Here is a 19,157-nt window from a genome sequence, read left to right on the forward strand (position 1 = left end):
TGTCATTCGAACTTGAAAATATTTCTTTTTATAATGGAGTGAATTCAAGTGCATAGATTAGTGACCTAGAAAACTTAAGACTGGCCATTTTTATTCTATCCATTTAAGGAAATATAAACTGAAGTATGGTGTTTATGCAAATAACAGTTACATGGAGAGGAAATTTTTGTGACTTTTGTAATTTACTTATTTAATCAATCTTCTTATCTAAAGGGAATGATTTAATAAATCTCACGAATTGTTTTGTTTAATGAATTGAATACATAGCCATCAAACTACAATTTGATACCATGAGATGAGTTAGAATGGTGTGTGAAGGGTTGGTAATGGTGGCCGGTGAGGGTGGAGGGATGAGAATTGCGATGACGGCTTAAATTTTCAGCAGAGGAGGCAATGGTTGGTCGGCGGACAATAAATAAAGAATGGTGAAAGTTATGGTTAGGATTAGGATTTGAAGAAGGAATGAGATGATGACATTTTTGGTATAATAAGTTGTATATTGAGTAAAAAATGAGATTTCAAATTCATTAAGCGTGTATTTTGAGAAATCATGTGCATAGAGAAGGTTTGGTGTGTAGAGATAGAAGCTCTCCCAAATAATTCATAAAATCACTACTTATGATTTATTGGTGCTTCATCAAATTTACAAATGAGAAAAGTAAAAACAATAAAAAATAAAATAAAATCACACAAGACAAAAATAAATAAATAAATAAATATTTTGTTTGACTTTTTATGTATTTTTATGTTTTTAGTATTTTATATATATATATATATATATATATATTCTACATTAAACGAATTAGAAAAGTAAAAATTTTGTATCTAAATTTAAAAAAAATAATAAAAATCACTAAAGTTATTTTAAAAAAAAAGTAAGCCTAGAGCTAGAGCAGGGGAGAGTTTTATTGGATATTCAAAGCCCCAGCAAAAGGAGTTGATTTACATCTCTCTCGCTCTGGCTCTGGCTCTGGCTCTCGCTCTCAGAGGTCTGTCTCTTTATAGTTCGAATCTTTCGGAACAGTGAAGATGCAGCTGACCCTTGAATTCGGGTAATTTTGTTTTTGTTTTTGTTTTTGTTTTTGTTTTTGGTTTTGGTTTTTGAATCTACCTGTAGTATATAGGTAGTAGTACATGATAATATAATTTTTGCTTGATTCTGAAGCTATCATAGTATCCCAATTCAATTAAAACAATGAATTTGTTGTTGCACTTTGATTGCTTTTCCTTCTTACCCTCGCTTTCATTTCATTTGCGGTTTGTTGCTGCTTCTTGTTATTTTTGTTAGTACTTGCTTGCTGCAATTACTGTCTACAATTTATACAATTATACTTTGATGATATGTACATGAGCCTATGTATTAGTGTGTGTGTATATATATATATATATATCAATTGTTATTTGTTGCCCTTATGAGAAAATAACGATAATAGTATGCATATATCATAATAGAATAAGATTGTGAAGTGTATATTGAATTCAAAATCTGAAAATTAAAACATTCCATAAATCTGAAAAGACCAAAAGTTGAGAGATTTGAAAAAAAAAAAAAAAAAAAAGAAACGAAAAGAAAAGAAAAGAAAAAACTGAATATAACTACCCATGTAACTATTATTAGGGTATTTTAGGAAAATACAAAAATTAGGACATCAACACCAACTCTAGTCTTCACTTTATATATTAGTAAAAAATAACGTCCAATTAGTATACATTAGTATGCACTTTACATATTAGTATAGATATTTCCTTTTAATTTTGTTTTTATATTTTTTATTATTTTGGTACATTGATTTTGGCTAACTGAGCTAGCCTAGTTGGTTAAATTAAAATAGTTTGAGGTGAATAGAAGAAGTGGAATCTACGTGACACGAGCATCACATCTTGTAAGGGAACACTTCATACACTAAGCCAACCCATACATTTTCCATTTATCATCAATTGTAAAGACACAGATTACTAATAAAAAAGGAAATCTAGAATGGAGATATATCTAGCATATGTGTTTAGGATTAGTAGTGGAGGCTTATAAGCATACATGTTGATGCCTTTATGGTGTTGGATTTTATTTATTTTTTAATTCTATTGGACCCAGAGGTATTTCATGGAGATGAAATTAGTTGCTGGGAGTCTCTTGATTGGCTACTATAATTGTTTTGAGCTTGGTGGCTAAAATTTTGTGTGGTCATGTATGCACCAGGATTTTTGACTTTAAAACAGACTGGAAGCTGAATTAGACAACATCATTTTTGAAAACTAGAGTAAATGGGTAATGCCAAGAGCTTTAGCCAAAGATGTTAAGTTAAGCAAGGATGAGACTTAATAATATGTTTGGGATTCAACTTTTGTAAAGTAGTTGTAAACTTAGACAGGTGAAAATTTAGTCTGAAGTAATGAAGATGGGTATAAGTGACTGCTTTTGATAAATTGGAGAAGCCATCCCATATATGGAAGGGGTCAATAAAGAAGATGTTGCTCCTAGAAATAGATTAGGATGCCTTGAGTGGAGAACTGGTTTTGGGGTGTTTTGTGATTGTGCAAAACATTTTGTCCCATACCTATCATGTCCTCTCCTTTAGTGGACATGTCATTTGTTTATTGCCCCGATATTTTGCACCATAAAGTTTACGGGACAGTAATCTGAGATGTTTTGAGCTAATAAAGACCTTCATTGTTGAGGTGGACAGAGTGCAATCCTTAATGGAGCTTATATTATAATATAAATATGCACACATTTTTCATATCTTTACTGTTTTTTCACCATACATCTGTCCAACCTTATGTTCAGAAGTGAATGGATCAATGATATTTTTATGGTAAAAGACGTGACATTCTAAGGACTTTCCATAAACTATATGCTATTTGTTTGTTGCAAGACCCAGTCTCTTCCTACATTGCTGATTTAAGAAACTTATTTTAGCGGCCGTTCTCTTTTCTCTCACGTGTATTCTTGACTTAATAAACTCTATTGTATTATTTATCTTCTATTTTTTTTTTTCTTATTTGAAAATTTGATCCAGATTTTATTTGATCCAGTCTCTATTCAGTCTGGAAGGGCTGTATTTACCTGGCCGTTCTTCTTAGAGTTGATTCGACCTTAATCATCTTTCTTCTGTGTTTACTTCTACAGCTTTAATATTGCAAATTTCTCACAAGGAAAAAAACATGTTTCAGCTGAAAGTTAAAAACAAAATGGAAAGTTGAAAATATTATGAGATGTATGATAGATTTGATTCCAAAAGAGGAGCTTTTTTTTTTTGCTTTGTTTTTTGGTCAGATCCAATAGAGAAGCTAAGGCTCTGTGTGGTACTGGAACTTATTTTGAACATGATATTTGTTTAGGAGTTTCAAAACTTAATTCCACACTCACTTTTGAAAACTCAGTCAAATGCGGAAAAATTTGAGCTAACCGGTCATCCGGCCGATTGACGGAACAGTACAAATATATATATATATATTGACATATATTAATTTTTATTTATTCGAAAAAAATATTTTTCGAATTTTTTAAATTTTTTAATGAGTTTTAATAGAATTTTGAGTTGTGTGTTTGATTATGAGTTGTAAGTTTTTTTTATCAAATATCATTTGTCACATCAAAAATTCCCCACTCAATTCAAAATTCTTTCACCAAACAAATTTTCTACACTCAAATCATAATTTCAAAACTCACAAACTCAAAATACAACTCCTACTCATATTTAAAAAGCTTTACCAAACGCAACCTAAATCTCTGTGAAAATATTATGGAAAGTTTTTATTTTTTTCCTTTCCAAGAGCACATCTGAAGAAAGCGTTATGGAGATGAACAGTTCATGTAAATATTTCTGACATATGTTAATGAGCATTGTTTATGTTTGTTAAGCTCTTCAATCTTTGAATGCGGGAGAAGGAAAGACTGATAGGAGTGGTGATATAGGGATGCATTATCTAAATGAAGCTAGAGTGGCCTTGATTGAAGATGCCTCAACTTCGGTGGTAGTTGGATTTGAAGTTTCATAGAACTTGAGCTAATTAAGTGTTTGAAAACCGGTGAGGTTTGATGATAGATTAATCTAACCTACTGCTTACCTATCAAAGCAAATGCTACACCAAGATATACTATTTTGTGAAAATTCTGCTTCAAGTGTCTGATGTAGTTAATTACCCGATTTAAGTCCCACATCGTGGTAGCCTAGAAAAATGTTGCTTTGTGGTATTTTGAGAGGATGAGTGCATGCAATATGGCTTTTGATGGACTATAATAGGTAGAATGAGTTTATGTTCACAACCTCAAACATAAGAGATAAGGAGAGTGGTAGCAATATGTTTAACAATAATAACTACTTAAATCTCATAAATTAAGGGCAGAAAAGACCTAAACTGACATGGAATGTGATAGAAAAAAATGATATGGCTTTATTTAATTGAACTTAGCATATAGCCCTTAACAGAGTATAATGGCGAAAAATGATTCATGTAGCCGGGCTCATTTGATTGGGACACAAGTCTTAGTTTGGTTTGGTACTCAGTAGTCTTTTGTGGTAACTTGGGCTTGATATTATCTGTTGCTTGAGTTATGGTATTAATATTTTCAATTATGCCCCCTAAAATAGAATTAACCAAAACTTCAACTGTCTGGATTCTTGAACCATAACGAGTTGTTTGTTCTCCCAGAAGAGCCATTATGGACGTCCATAATTAGACCAATTGTTAATAAACCTGTCTGGGATTTGTGTGTGTGGATTATGTGGATGATACAACCTTCATCTTTTTCTTCTTTCTTTTTTATTTTATTTTGGTTTTGTTTTTCCTGTATTTCGTTGAAAACCTGCCAAGTCCTTTAGAAGTTGGTTTTCTAGTGCTCTTCAATTCCTTCTGGTGTTGGGGTCCTTTTTTCAGGTTCATGTGCATTGCCTTCTATGGCTACAACCACGAACTTTTTATGAAATGACCAAACAGAATTGTGTTCTGCTCCATACTTGTATTCTAGACTCGTTCTTCATTTTGCTTTCTCTTAACCTAATGCCTACCTATTGCCTTGTTAATTTTCTAATGAAGCGGAGGACTAGAACTTCTCTGTGATTCTGTCAAGATCCATAAAGTCAATGTTGATGCACAAGATGGAGAAGACCAGGTAAATCTCTTCCATTACTAGCATACTAGGTGCAGCATAAATTGAGTGTTTTTTTCCCCCTTTTATGATTGTTCGACTATTATTCTGTTGCATATTCCTCTCAGTTAACCATGAAAGACTTGCTTGCTTGGGTTCGTACCAATTTGATCAAGGAGAGACCTGAAATGTTCATGAAAGAAGATTCTGTGTGAGTAGGACTATACTTGTAATATTTGAATTTGGTGGTGTTGTCATGATGGTGCTTTGATCATGCCTGCTACTATTTTGTACTGTTTAGAAATTCCAATATTAGGGGTGATTGGCAGCTTGAGACCAAACACAAAAAATTTCTTCTTTACCCGATGAAACAATGCATTGTCCTTCAATTTCCTCATAATGGCCACGTTTCTTATACCTGGTTTGGAGAGGGGTTTGGGATTGGTAATACTGTGGGCCCCACATGAGCATCACATGTATTTTTGTTGTCCCCTAATAAGGCATTTGATTTGTAAAATTTGGTATCGCCACGCGATGTTATTGCTAATCCCATGGCCGTGGGGTTTAGCCGTATCATCTCATCCAATGGTCAAAATAATCCTTCCCCTCTTATATGACCGCATCCCTAATTTTACACTAATCCCAACCTTTATCCCATAGTATAAAATCTAGTCCGCATATCAAACATGGCTAATGAGTTAACTTTGGTTAATCAAATGTTCCCTGTGCAGGAGACCTGGTGTTCTGGTCCTAGTGAATGATTGTGATTGGGAACTTAGTGGGCAACTTGATACAACACTTGAAGATGAGGATATGGTGGTTTTCATTTCAACCTTGCATGGTGGATAGTCTCAAATGTTGTATGTTGTCTTCTTGATTGGTATTGTACTTACTGATCGAGATTATTGTGGTTTAACACAAACAAGCTTGTTTGCTAATTCGTCCTTTAGCGATGTTATATTGAAAAGAAAGGGCATGTTTGGCTGTTTCTCAGCCTAGTATTTATGGGTTTTTGTAATTCATAACAAAGTGTATGATATTGCTTGTGCTTGGTGAATATCACTTTATGTAAATATTACCAAATATTAGCTCTATATCGAAATTACTAACTTGGTTTTTTAAAGTGATAATTTCATAAAGAGATTAATTTCATTCATAAAGAGCTTACAAAAGAGTGGTTAGCCAATTTATTTTTTATAGAAATTAAAAAAAGAAAAAAGAAAATAGAAGAAAAGAAGAGTGGTTAGCCAAATTTTTATAGATATAAAAGAAAAAGCAAACAAGAGATGTTGAGAGTGAGATTTATCCCAAAAAAAGAAAAGGAAGAAGAAAAAGATAAGAAATTGAAAATAAAAAAGAAAAAGAGTGGTTAGCAAAATGATTATATAGAAATGAAAGAGTTAAAAAAAAAAAAAAAAAAAAAAGGAAAAAGGAAGAAGAAGAAGAGAAGAAATTGAAATTGAAAATGAAAATGAAAAATAGTGGTTAGCAAAATGTTCATATAGAAATTAAAGAGTAAAAAATTGATGTTGAGAGTGGGATTTGAACCCACGCCCTTTCGGACCAGAACCTTAATCTGGCGCCTTAGACCAACTCGGCCATCTCAACTTTGATGATTGAGTGTGTTAAATGTATATATAAATTAGTTTACATACGAATATATAGTCAAGTCCATTTGTCCAATAAAAGACTAATATGGTATGTGAATATTTACTCCAATTTGGCCGAGGGATACTTTATCGTTGATCATCCCGACCCAAAAGAAAGAAGGATTCAAAAACAGATTATGGACAACTCTCTTCAATACGAAAAGGGTTATTCAAGTTATTTTATTGAAAAATTTCTACACTATTGAGAATTTTTTAAAATAACTAGCTGCTATTTTAATGATTGAAATGCTAATCGGCATTGCCTAAGTCATGTTTGGCTCTGCTCGCACGTTTCTCTCCACCCGTTGAGTCAATGATAGACCAAACACATGTTAACACAAGCCTGAGTAATTTTTTATATGACTAAAATTTAATTTTACAAAAATTAAATATAAAATAATAGGTAGTTGTTTTTAAGAAAAATTAGTATAGATGATCCAAATTCATCTCAACACACCAGTCATGTTTGTTTTGGGGGTACTAAATTAGGAAATAGGAGATACATAATATGGTTGGTTTTATACCTTGTTTTTAGTATCATGGAATTGCTAGATGAGAGTTAGTGTGAGAAGATAAGATTTGAACAATTATTTCTTACCACTAGATGGAGGGAAGATAATCCAAAAGAAAAGACTGTCTTGGGAGGATGGGATTTAATAGCCCCCATATGAATATAGCTGTATTTTCCAAGGCAAGGTTGGACCAAAATCAACAGATATTGATGCCGCAAGAGCGAAACTAAAACCACTGTGTGCCACCCTGCTACCAGACTAGCAATCTGACCAAACAACCATGAATCCCAAACACATGTTCCCTAGTCCAATCCCATTCTAGTCCGGCCAATCGAAAATACCAAAAGTAGTTCCATTTTAATAGTTTTGCCCCTGGGAAGTAGACAGCTGCAATAGCACAATTCTGGGCTAACATTCATACACAATTATTAGCTTCACATCTCAACATAGGAAGATGCTGAATTTCTACAAGTTCTAAACTCAAATCAGCCATTGTTTCCACAGATGTTTGACATAACAAGAAGCCATCTCACACAATCACTGAATAAATATAGAAAGAGATCTCATCAATTGAAATCCCTATAATGCCCTCGTCTTTAGTACTACTATGTATTAGAAAAAACGGTTCTGCTACTCCATATTTGAGTCAAAATTTATCAGGACAGAGTTATTGCTGAATTTTGAAGGCGGCGATTGCTCATACTTAAAAAAAGCATCTGAAATAGACCATGCTTGTACGACCAATAAATTTCATTTATTTGTGACATCACTTTGATATTAACAAATACATGATAATTATCAATTACCTGAAATTCAACGAAAAGGCAAAAGGTTTTCATGAATGAGAATACAACTCTCCAAACAGAGAAGGAGCAGAAAATAATAATTGACTTCTCTGGCAGTCTATTGGAAACAAAAACACCTACCTGTTGGGGGGATTAATATTAAAGTATAAAAAATAAAAATAAAAAGGACAAGGAAGAAAAAGACTACAATGGCCATTCAGGGTATAGTTGGACCTTTTCTTTTATTTCTTGTATCAGACTTTTTGCTTTCCTTTTCTTAGTCTTTCTAGCTCTGCTTCAGCTTCTGTCAACTGTTCCCTCAGCGATGATACTCTTCTCTCCACCTCTTCCACTGTGTCTTCGTTGACAGAAGGTTGATATGGTGACAGAAAATGACGTGAAAATGATTTCAGAGCGTCTACACCGCAAACCTATGAAATCCACATTTGTGATTAGAGGGCTTATTAAATAAAAAGCAGAAAAAATTCCTAAAACTATAAAGGGTAACAGACTTGGAATCCCTTGGCACCTAGATTATATATTCATATACGAGTATGTCATGAAAAAGTGTAATTTATTCACAATATAACAAAACTAAAATATTCACGATGTTTGTGGTCAATACAAATTCACAAATTATTAATTTTTTGTTTTGTTTTTGACAAGTATAAATTTTCATTTAGGCTCAAAGAAAAATTGGTAGAAAATGAAAGTGAAAGAAAAGAAATAGAAAAGAAAACATATTTTCTTGCAAGCATGTGATTAAGACAAAAAATTTACAAGAAAAAGATAGAGAATTCAAGATTTTAGTTATAGATAACTCCTTATATAGATACATCTAAATTTTCTTGTGTTTTCTTGTTTTTTTTGCAGGAAATTAAAATTTTAGTTAAAATGCTAACATGGGTTATACAAAAAAATTAATTTTCTTCTACTTTCCACCACTTTCATGATAAACAAACTCACAAAAAATTATATTTTTTCTCTTTCCCTCCCTTTTATCCAAAACAAACTCGGCAAACTCAGGCTTAAGCATATTGCATCCATTTTATCACTAAAAGTTTAAAAATTATAAATGATAACGGACTCAATATGTTTAAATTAAAAACTATAAACTTTAGAAGGGCAATGTATGACTACAGAAGAGTAATGCTACAATAGCCACATCTGGTTTACCATCTCATTTGTCAAAATTGTATTGGTTGAATAGGTCCTACCTTATCACCAATACGGTAGTGACACATCACATGGTAAATCAAATGTGGTATATGTGGCATTATTGGACTAAAGAATCTTGACTTTGTAGTTTACCTCTTCTGGCAGCAATGGCAGCTTAGTAATGTGAAAATCATCATACAACATGTAAAATTGATCGAGGTACTTTTGTTGCATCCGCATTCTAGCTTTGAGCAACTTAGATTCAACACCTATAATAAGAAGGAAAACCGGCGAAACATTAACTTCCCTTTTCAAGCGAGGATATCAAAGGAAGTACTCATATTTCAACAAGGTAAATATACCTTCTTCATCATAGAGCACTTGGTTGATAATGATATTGTGAGTATCTATCTCAAATTTTGTGAGTTCCTGCACCAGTCTCTCTGTTTCGTAGAGAGAGAGGAACTCTGGAATGCAAACACAAACAAAGGTTGTCAAGTCCTGTCAACAGGAAACGTGGGGGATTAAAAAATAAAATAAAAGTTGTGGAGTATAAGAAAGATTAAATATTTGCCTGCCTACAAACATTACATTAATATAGATAATGGAAATGTTGAACACTCTGATGATAATATGATGGATTGTAAATTATATAGTCACAAAAGACAATTCAGGAAAACTTACCAGCTCATGTCTTCAAAAGCCAACACTAAATAAGCTCAAATTTTTAATGAAAACAAAAGAAAAACGCAAAAAGTGAGAAGACCAGATATTTATGTTGATTTAGCTAAAAAATTACTCATAGATCTTCCTGCCTAAAAAACTAAGCAATTAATGATTACTAATTTCAAATTTCCTAATAAATTAGTTTTTTGATAACTCAGTGTCCGGCCCTTTGGACTGACTAATCCGGGGGACCAATCCCACTGTCCACTTGCGGGGGTCCCGATTAAAGCCAGGGCAAAGCCTTGTATGGACATGGCCCCAAGAGATCGTTTGCACCTAGGAGGTTTTGAACTTGAGACCTTGGAGGAAACACACCCCCAATCCCCAAGCCCCAAGCCCTGACTATCAGACCAACCCCTCGAGGTTTCCTAACAAACTTATGTACTTCCATATTCTACAATATGAAAGTCCAACAATAATGCAGTCAGCTAAAAAGCTTCCCAAACAGAAAGCCAATCACACCCTGAAGGCTCCAACTTTGATGTTGTTACACCATCTAAATGGTTCCCAAGCATAAAGCTAGTTATATAGTTCAAAAAATTAAAAAAATAAAATAAAAGAAACAGAAAGATTAAAAAAAGGGAAAAAACAAAAAAGGAATAAATATCACAAGAACATGACTGAAGATGAGAAACAATTCGCAATCATGTCTAAAATTGAGCTCACAAGGGTCTGCCAAAAGTGAGCACCTTGACAGTAGTAGGGGCATATAGAGGTTGCAAAGTGCACTTCCTAAGAAGTGCATGTAGGAGCAAGAAGACCCTCTCTCTATCCGCCGTGGCACCCAAATATAGAACCCTTAAAGGGAAAGAGCTTTGTGGTAAGTACCTCATAGAAAGGTCTATGACAATAAATTAGCATTTGACAAACCAACAGATTTGGTGCTTTAAATCAAAATTTCTTCCACTTTTATTTTACAAGTTTTTGAGCAAATACTAACACTCAAATTTATAACCCTGTAACATTGTGTATCTACAATCAAAATCACATTAGCTAAATTTAAGAGGTTTTCCACAGAATCCATACTCTGGTTTTACCAGAAGTGGTCATTATCCAACAGGTAACAACAAATGATAAACATAACAGTATCCATTCTAATCAAAGAACGACTTGAATATAAGACCTTACTGGATCCTTGAACTGCATGTTTACTTGCTCAATCAACTCCTTCATGCCCTCAAGCTTTCCCAGAATTGCATCCTCGCCAAATTCATCACCAACACCGAAAAGACGAGTCATCTACCATTAACAGTTATTAAATCTAGTCAGTTGCACGATCATGTTGCAAACAAAAAGCTAAAATTAGTAGTCTTAAGAAAACAGTTAGAAGTTTACAAGAAAAGCACATCTAATAAAATTGAATTTTAACACGTCAGTAAATGTCAAATCTCACAGGAAAAATCATAGAGATTGATATATGCTCAGATGATCCATATGTACCAAAAGTAATGCAAATTTTGACTAAATACAGGCAGCACCACAATGTCATCCGTGTGTCCATATCTAAAAGTGAGTATTGTTGTCCCCCTCCCTAAGCCACAACTGGCTTGTTGACTACAACTAATTGCTACCTTTTTTGCAGTCTTGTCAAACTTTCCTTAACTCGCATGTCCATCCTTCTCCAACTGAGAAGACGTAGTTCATAACATGCCCAATGCTCATAGGCAAATCACCACATTGGTAAAATCATAGCAGGGATAGGAGAGTTAACAAATACAAAGGAGATTTAGTCTGGTATTGCCAGTTCTTGTAAGGATCTTTAACCCTTGGTTGCATGGGTATTTCAAGGTTGGCAAAGAACACCACTAAAGAAAAATGAAAAAACACCCTTCAGTGTAAGACTGAAGTCTTTTTTTCCTACACAATGTACATCAAGTTTATCGACACTGATCATTAAAATTGGGGGAAAAAAAACTAGATAAGAAACAACAGCACTTCAGGTATATGGGGTGGCACCCCTTGGTGCCTTCTAATATAAATTTTTACTTACCAAAAACGAAAAAAAAAAAAAAAAAAGACAAAACAAAACCAAAACAACCGTACTTCAGCCAAATATGTTATAACCTTGCAATACCTGACTTATTAAGCCACCAAATTTATTCTTCAAACTCATCATTTTGACAAGCCCCTTCTCCAATGTTGATGGAAATTGCAATAGACGTAGAGTATGTCCAGTAGGAGCTGTATCAAATACTATAACAGAATAATCCATTGTTTGGACTAATCTGCAGCAAAAAGCTAAAGGATTATAATTACAAATTAAAAAAAAAAGATTGACTATTAACATGCAAGTGAACAATTTATATTGTGAAAACCATGCACAAAAACTTTTTTAGAGTTTCGTAGGAAACGGAATAATGTATGTGCACAATTGATACCAAACTAACCATTATTTGTATCTGAATAGAATTGAATATCAACAAACCTAGAGTATTTGGGGTTTGGTTATATTTTTGCACCTTTTTCTTGCTTCTTTTTTCTTTCTAGTTATTTGATTGTATTGAAGGGTGGTGCCTCTCAGGATGTTCTCTAATACATCCTATTTTCGTTGTTGATTACCCCAAAAAAAGAAGAAGAAGAAGAAGAAGAAGAAGTTATAAAGACAATATTTATCAAAAAAAAAAAAAGAAGTTAGAAAGACAATCATCAAACATATTAAATTTTTTGTATACAAACTAGCTGCCCATTCAATCCAGATCTAAATATGAAACAAATGATTGAGACCTGAGAGATTTGCTGTTTATAGAGCTACCAAATCAAATGAAACATGGTTACTTACTTGAGCATCTCCGCAAAGCTCATAGCCTCGTCAATTCCAGGAATTGCATTAGCTAGATCGGACAAAAAACCATCCATTCCATCTGTGCCAAGAGCCTCTTCATTCTCCATGTTTGGATCTACCTCCTATAGGAACCAAACAAACTATAAAAAATTAGGCTACATGACATCAAACCAGAGTATCAAAATTCATAAGATCAAGTCAAATCAAAGTCTAGATAATTGGATAATTATCAGGTATTTGATGAAGCATCACATGGCCAAGAATCATAACAACCATGTGATCCAATCTTCTCTTAAATAGAAATCAGAGGCTCAGATACAACTTTAGGTAAGGAATAAATCCAGCGAATGTCATGTAAACATAATTCATAAACAGAGTGAACAATGGTGGAATTCCACAAACTTTTTTATTTTATTTTATTTTTATTTTTATAATCAGGTATCCTGGTAAACCTAATTCATAAACAGAGTAAAGAATGGTTGAACTCCACAACTTTTTATTATTTTATTTTTTTATAATCGGGTATCTGGGTAAACCCAACTAATCCACAGCTTGAGTTAATACGACTGCATCTTATTCCTCTTTCTAAATAAAAATGGAAACCCAGATCAGTGAACCTTAGGTAATTTAAGCACATGGATATCTAGTACACACATATCTGAGCTCACACAAATATAAATCAACAAATGAGCACCAATACAGGAGGGAAGAGAGACGACAAGAAGACACCAAAATGGGGAATTACGCAATGAGCTGTGCATTCCAAACATACACTAAAAATAAACTTTACATTGCACAAACCCCATGTAACAACAATCAAATCAGTAATTAAGCACCAAATTTTCCATTTCAACAAAACACACACAAGACAATGCAGTATATCACCTAAATCATGAACTGGGTAGTGCCACAATTCATCAAGGACTCACAACTTACTCAAACAATTGAAAATAATTTCCACTTGAACAACAAAACACACACAAGACAATGCAATAAATCACCTAAATCACGAACTGGGTAGTGCCACAATTCATCAAAGACTCAAAATTTATTCAAAACATTGAAAACCCACAAAATTAATACAAAAAGAGAACCAAAGTAAGCCACGGAAAAAGCAAAAGCAAGAGAATCAAAGCGATACCATGGCGTACAAATTGGTAAAGCCGTTGATCAAAGTAGGGGATTTGGTGAAGCGTTGCTGAAACGCATCGCTGAGATTGTGAGCAGGGTCGGTGGAGATAATAAGAACAGAGGGGCGAACCCTAGAGAGGAGGATCGAGAGGATAGAGCTACAGGTGGTCTTGCCAACACCACCTTTGCCCCCAACGAAAACCCACTTGAGACTATCTTGGTCTAGTATGTTCTGTACCGTTCCCTCTGGTAATTCCTGATCCGAATCCATCTATGGACTCCTCTCTCTCTCTCTCTCTGAAATTTGGGAGCGTGAGTAGAGAGAGAAAGAGATTGAGATTTTAGCTTGGGGTGGGGAGGAATTGAGACAGAGTTCGAATCGAAGTCGATTGAGCGTTGTATGCCTTTGTGATGCAATTGCAAACACGAGAGAGCGAGAGAGAGAGAGACAGAGACTTCGAATTTTTTTTTGAGAGAGAAGGTGAGACGGTGTATGTAGCATTTTTTTTTTTAATCTTATTTGTGTTATACTATTTTTTATTTGGATTATATTATTTTTTTATATATTATATATTTTTTTCATAAAAAATATTTAATTTTTACTTTTTTTTTATTATAATTATATTCTGAAATAGAATTACATTAATGGAATATTCACTCGTAAAAGCATTCTATAATATTGTAAACCCCCTTCTCCACCTAAACATATTTTGCACCAATCTAAACTCAGTGTATTTCTCTTCATCATCATGTTAAATCATAAACCAGAAATCAATGACTGAAGTCTAAAATTCAAGTCATTTCAAATCGTTGTCCTATTCATATCACATATCAATTATTTCATCATTTGTCGATACTTGTAGGGTAATCAAAGACGATGACAACAACTCTTATGAGATTAGCATTGTATTCGTTAGTTTATCTATATTGCATTAATAATTTTTGACCATTTTCGATGGTTGCTGATTTATTTGAGCTTGATCGGTACTAGTTTGCTGATTGTTAATATTTTGTTCGGTAACATAGTGTTGAACAAAAACATTTAGTTCGAAAGATGGGTTCTCAATAGTAATTGTTAGCTTTTTGGCTTTCGAAGGTTATTTTTGTAATTATGAGCGTGCCAGCAAGGATCAATCAGTCCTTACAGAATTGTAATTGCCAAACAATTATTCAAACGATTGTGCTATGGTTCTTTTAGCCTCAATAAAGAGGACTTTTACTGGTGGCTTACTGGTAGCTTGACTTCAGAGAACTTGAGCATAAGAACAGTTAAATAAACTGAAGCATTTCATTAGTATAAAAAACTTACAATGATCTTAGCTCCGTAGAGATTTACAGCGGCAATATACTCAAAAACTACTCCTACAAATGAAGTGCAGCGCAGGAACTTAAAGTACAGAAATGTAAAGAACAGGAAATAAAACTGGAATATGTAAAGTAAGACTGGTTTTCTTTTGATTTCTTTCCGTCCCCTTCTCTGAAGTCCTTCCTGCTATTTATACTCTCTGAAGATAACCATCGAACTGTATTTCAAACCGTCGAACTGCTCCTCCGTGATCGCTGATCATGCTACCTTATAAGTAGTTCCACTACGCCTTCACTTGCAGTTAGGCTTCCCTCCTATATTCGAATTTGAATGTGAGCAACCGTTGAAGCCACGTCACCGTACATCTTTTTGTTGATCCGCTGCTACTCAGATCTTATAACAACCAATATTAACTGCCACGTGTATGATCAGGATCGAAAACCTGACTGGTCTCCCCATATTACCCTTACTTTGCCACGCGTCGAATTGTCACTGGCTAGCACAAAATATGTAGCCAACATTACCCCCCGCACTAATATGCCCAAGACTTGGTGATATTAGTGGATCAGGGTCCTTTTTCCCACGTCTTAGAACGTGCATGGGTTTTGCATCTTCCCAGAAATGCAACTGTCACTCACCACCTGTATTAATACTCTCGTTTTGATCCTTTAAGTATTTTCACTGTCTTAGTATTCGAACAGACTGATACATTTCATGGCCAAATTAATTCTTTCCTCCAGCGATGAAGCACACGAAGAGTCATATGTCGATGCTATTTCTCATCGAAAGCATGCATTTATTAGCGACCTTTACCCACCTTTCTATATTCAGGTCATGAATGCCTTTGCAAATTACCGACCTTTGGATTACGAACACATTGCTCTTAATCCTTCGATTCAGAAAGCTACAAACATAGACATAAGAAGTTTTTCCTCTGACCTACCTTTACAGTTCGAACAAACTGCTCTCAAGCCTTTGATTCGGAAAATTGCAAATATGGACTTGAGAAACTCTTCTTCGCAAATTTCTGTATGGGATAAAGCTGCAACTTCTTCCTCTTCTGGGGGTTCTGACTAGACAAGCTGGTCAATACCTGAGACCTGTGATTTGAAGGAGCGAATTAACCATCATTTTGTTGAGTTCACTGACCCTTTAGAGTTTCCTTCTTATGCTCGAAGTTCAGTTGTTTACCCCTATGTGCCCATTGACCATCGGCGTAGTCTGGAGGAGAATCTTCTTGTAGCATGGTATACATCCTTCATGCCTACAAAGATAGTGCACGCTGCCCCCCGCCCAGAAGAAGCACAAGGGTATAACCCATCATTCTTAGCCCAGAAGGCGAAGATCTGTTCTTCTGACTGGCTTGATTATATTAATGCCTTTGTTCTTCCTGCTCCCGTGTCATCTCCGAAAATAGAAGCGTCCACACCTTCTTCTTCGTCTCCCGAAATTGAAGTATTCATACCTTCTCCCCTACCAATTCTTTCCAGGACAGAGAAACTGAAGCTTGCCCTATCCATGGAAAATGTCTTCCCACCTTATAAACCTCTACCTTTTCTTACTCCAGCTGAGCGGAAACAAGCTCAACTTCTGCTTGCAGCTTTCTCTCATTTGCCTTTTAATGTTCTTGAGGACGAAGTCCTTCTCAAGAACTTTCGATGGGCTTGTGATATTCTGACTAGGGGCCATGTCCTTAATCCCCTTGCTCAGGCAGAACTTCATATGTTTCTGGACCAACTTTCATTGCTCCTTAACTGGCATCGAAATTCTGTGGCTACTACACAATCTTTAGACCAACTTTCGTCTCTTCGAATTCATGCTCAGTACGAGGCAGAGAACTTCATTGAAGAATTCGGTGATTTCAAGAATAAAGATTCCGCGTATTGGGATGACTTAGACATTGACGAATTGGAACAAGGATTAAGAGAGGTGGCTTTCGAAATAAAGGCTGAAGAGCTCTACTATGAAGTGAGAGCACATCAACTTATGCAGCCAATGCTAAAAAATTTGGGAGATAGAATAAGGAAAGAACAAAAGTTTATTAATCATTGTTGGACTAAATTTCATGATCTTGTTATTTATTCCATTCCTTATTTTTATGAGCTCGAGTTCATACCGAGATAGGGTCATCCGATGTAATCGCTTTGGTCTTAATATAAACAAAATTCTTCTTCATTTGTCATTGTTTGACCCTGTCTTCACTTGTGTTTTCACTTGTGTTTTAAAAGTCAACTCAGAGCTTCGAACTTCGAACAATTTCATCCTTTGAATCTGGACTTAATTGTTTTAAATGAAACACTAAATGAGCCAATTGTAAACCTTTTCAATTTGTGGAATAAAGTTGACAGTTTTGGCTGATTTTCAATTAGAAACAGTGCTTCGAATCTAGCAATCTTATACTTAAAGTCTGTTTTGACCAAAGTCAACATCTAGTCATTGTCATTATTGCTTTTGATGTTTCAAACACCAAATCCCATCCTTAAAGAATCTCAAGTTTTGCCTCGAAGGACATTACCTTTGTTAAAAACCTAAAAACAGGTCTTTAAACTCTTTTAAGTGAAATAAACACTCGAGTATTTTTATATTTTGGGTATGGCAACCTGCTTCGAAGTCGGCTTCTCTGTTTCGAAGCCGTTTGACTTGGCTTCGAAGCAAAATATCTTACTTCGAAGCTAGCCTCAACAACTGGGCTTTGTTTTTCCCTCCAAAAGCATCAATATTGAAGGAAGCTTTTGTATTCGCACTTCTAATACTTAACAGCTTATGTAATATATTTTCAAATACGAGGGCTTTAAAAACCCTTTTGTTTCGTGCTCTGAAATCACTTGCTCTTCTAATCGCACAAACCCCTCTTACTACCGATCTTCGGCTTCTCTCTACTTCCTTTCCCGGTTTCACTTTCAAGAAAAGCATACTGTCAATGGCTTCTCCTTTAGTATCAGTCGTAGAGCGTACGAGCCCATCTGTTGCCCTGAAGAGGATTATTGATGCAGAATGTGAAAAGTACAAAGCTGGGGAGAAAAGCGCTATTGATGAACGCATCTTTGTCCCTCGTCACCATGTGCAGCTAGACTACGTACTCGGGCCCATATTCAAAGAGATCCTTACTGAGCTCCCAGCCCTGTATCCCCGACTGGAAAATTAATGTCTTCTCTATGAAGGTGGTCTTGACTGGAGGAACTGGAGGATAAATCGCCCCCACCGATGCTGGCCCACGGTGAGACCAGAGTGGCAAGAATGGTATGATCGGGTTATTCCTGCTAGGACCCTGGACCTTCAAGAACTCTGCCTTCTCGATGCTCTCAGACTATCTAGGGTAACTATCTCAGAGGACCCTTTCCTTATTCCTGCTGCCCTATGTTTTTGGAATCCTGTCTTTAACTTTTTCCAATTTAGATGTGGGATGATGGCCCCTACTGTTCTTGATATTTGCCATTTACTGGGACTATCTCCCATTGGAACCCCTTTTGGACCGGATTATCCTGATTTAGTAGTCCCTTTCTCTCTCGCCTCCCTTAACTCATCTTATAGTGATTTCGCTAGGGCTGAGAATAAAAGAGAGGGCCCTGTGACTGATAGGAAATTCTTTTCTTTCTTATTGTATTGGCTTTGCAAATTCCTTTTTTGCACCTCATCTCAGAGAATCATGCCTAAATTTGCCCCTCTTGCCAAAGCCTTTGTTTTACAGAAAAAGGTGGCCTTAGCCCCACATGTTCTAGGTCACGTATATAGAGTCTACTCCCTTTTTTGTGAGAAACCCTTAGATGCTAATCAAGGGGGGCCATTCTGGATCCTTCAGTTTTGGCTTTTCGCCTATTTTACTGAGTTACAATCCAAATGCCTTAAATTTTCCGAGCCAAACCCTTTTACTCATGGCATAAGGTTGGCCAATGCTTCACTTTACCCTTCTACCTTTGCTTTTTACTTCTCTTTCTTTCACCAGCTTCCAGCCTCCCTTCCTACTTACCGTTTTCGTCCCTTCGAACCTTCCATTGGTCCATCTTGGTTGAGGAATTTCC

The 19,157-nt window shown here is 35.2% G+C and overlaps 2 protein-coding genes and 1 non-coding gene across 5 annotated transcripts; 1 reads left to right on the forward strand and 2 right to left on the reverse strand.

Annotated features, from left to right (window-relative positions):
- The first annotated feature begins 852 nt into the window (after window positions 1–852).
- Window positions 853–6,172, forward strand: LOC114273553 (ubiquitin-related modifier 1 homolog 2). 2 transcript variants are annotated; one of them, XM_028215361.2, is made up of 5 exons: window positions 895–1,052; window positions 4,879–4,940; window positions 5,038–5,113; window positions 5,218–5,300; window positions 5,821–6,172. In XM_028215361.2, the coding sequence occupies exons 2-5, from the start codon at window positions 4,927–4,929 to the stop codon at window positions 5,936–5,938; spliced, it is 291 nt and encodes a 96-aa protein (XP_028071162.2). In that variant the 5' UTR covers window positions 895–1,052; window positions 4,879–4,926; the 3' UTR covers window positions 5,939–6,172. The 2 variants fall into 2 exon arrangements, with proteins under 2 accessions (XP_028071160.2, XP_028071162.2); XM_028215359.2 differs by lacking the exon at window positions 4,879–4,940 and having other exon boundaries at window positions 853–1,052.
- Window positions 6,173–6,616: 444 nt separating this feature from the next.
- On the reverse strand, window positions 6,617–6,697 carry TRNAL-AAG (transfer RNA leucine (anticodon AAG)). Its single transcript has one exon. It is a non-coding gene; the product is annotated as a tRNA-Leu (tRNA).
- Window positions 6,698–7,985: 1,288 nt separating this feature from the next.
- LOC114273551 (ATPase GET3A) lies at window positions 7,986–14,369 on the reverse strand. 2 transcript variants are annotated; one of them, XM_082916704.1, is made up of 8 exons: window positions 13,843–14,369; window positions 12,699–12,823; window positions 11,994–12,144; window positions 11,043–11,158; window positions 10,609–10,717; window positions 9,556–9,694; window positions 9,347–9,462; window positions 7,986–8,466 (listed from the first exon to the last, which is right to left on the reverse strand). In XM_082916704.1, the coding sequence occupies exons 1-8, from the start codon at window positions 14,101–14,103 to the stop codon at window positions 8,290–8,292; spliced, it is 1,194 nt and encodes a 397-aa protein (XP_082772830.1). In that variant the 5' UTR covers window positions 14,104–14,369; the 3' UTR covers window positions 7,986–8,289. The 2 variants fall into 2 exon arrangements, with proteins under 2 accessions (XP_082772830.1, XP_028071159.1); XM_028215358.2 differs by lacking the exon at window positions 10,609–10,717 and having other exon boundaries at window positions 11,048–11,158.
- Between the last annotated feature and the right edge of the window lie 4,788 nt (window positions 14,370–19,157).

Source organism: Camellia sinensis, chromosome 2, assembly GCF_055761805.1.
Source record: "Camellia sinensis isolate YWXY chromosome 2, ASM5576180v1, whole genome shotgun sequence".
NCBI lineage: Eukaryota > Viridiplantae > Streptophyta > Magnoliopsida > Ericales > Theaceae > Camellia > Camellia sinensis.

Excerpts from the sequence above, each read along its gene's own strand:
- LOC114273551 (XM_082916704.1), bottom strand. The coding sequence starts at position 14,103 with ATGGATTCGGATCAGGAATTACCAGAGGGAACGGTACAGAACATACTA. Across the intron at positions 10,718-11,042 it reads CAGTTCAAGGATCCAGTAAG|GGTTCTATATTTGGGTGCCA; the intron begins GTCTTATATTCA and ends TTTCCCTTTAAG. Across the intron at positions 9,463-9,555 it reads AGTGCTCTATGATGAAGAAG|GTGTTGAATCTAAGTTGCTC; the intron begins GTATATTTACCT and ends TTCTTATTATAG.
- LOC114273553 (XM_028215359.2), top strand. The coding sequence starts at position 1,030 with ATGCAGCTGACCCTTGAATTCGG. Across the intron at positions 1,053-5,037 it reads CAGCTGACCCTTGAATTCGG|CGGAGGACTAGAACTTCTCT; the intron begins GTAATTTTGTTT and ends TTTCTAATGAAG. Across the intron at positions 5,301-5,820 it reads TTCATGAAAGAAGATTCTGT|GAGACCTGGTGTTCTGGTCC; the intron begins GTGAGTAGGACT and ends TTCCCTGTGCAG.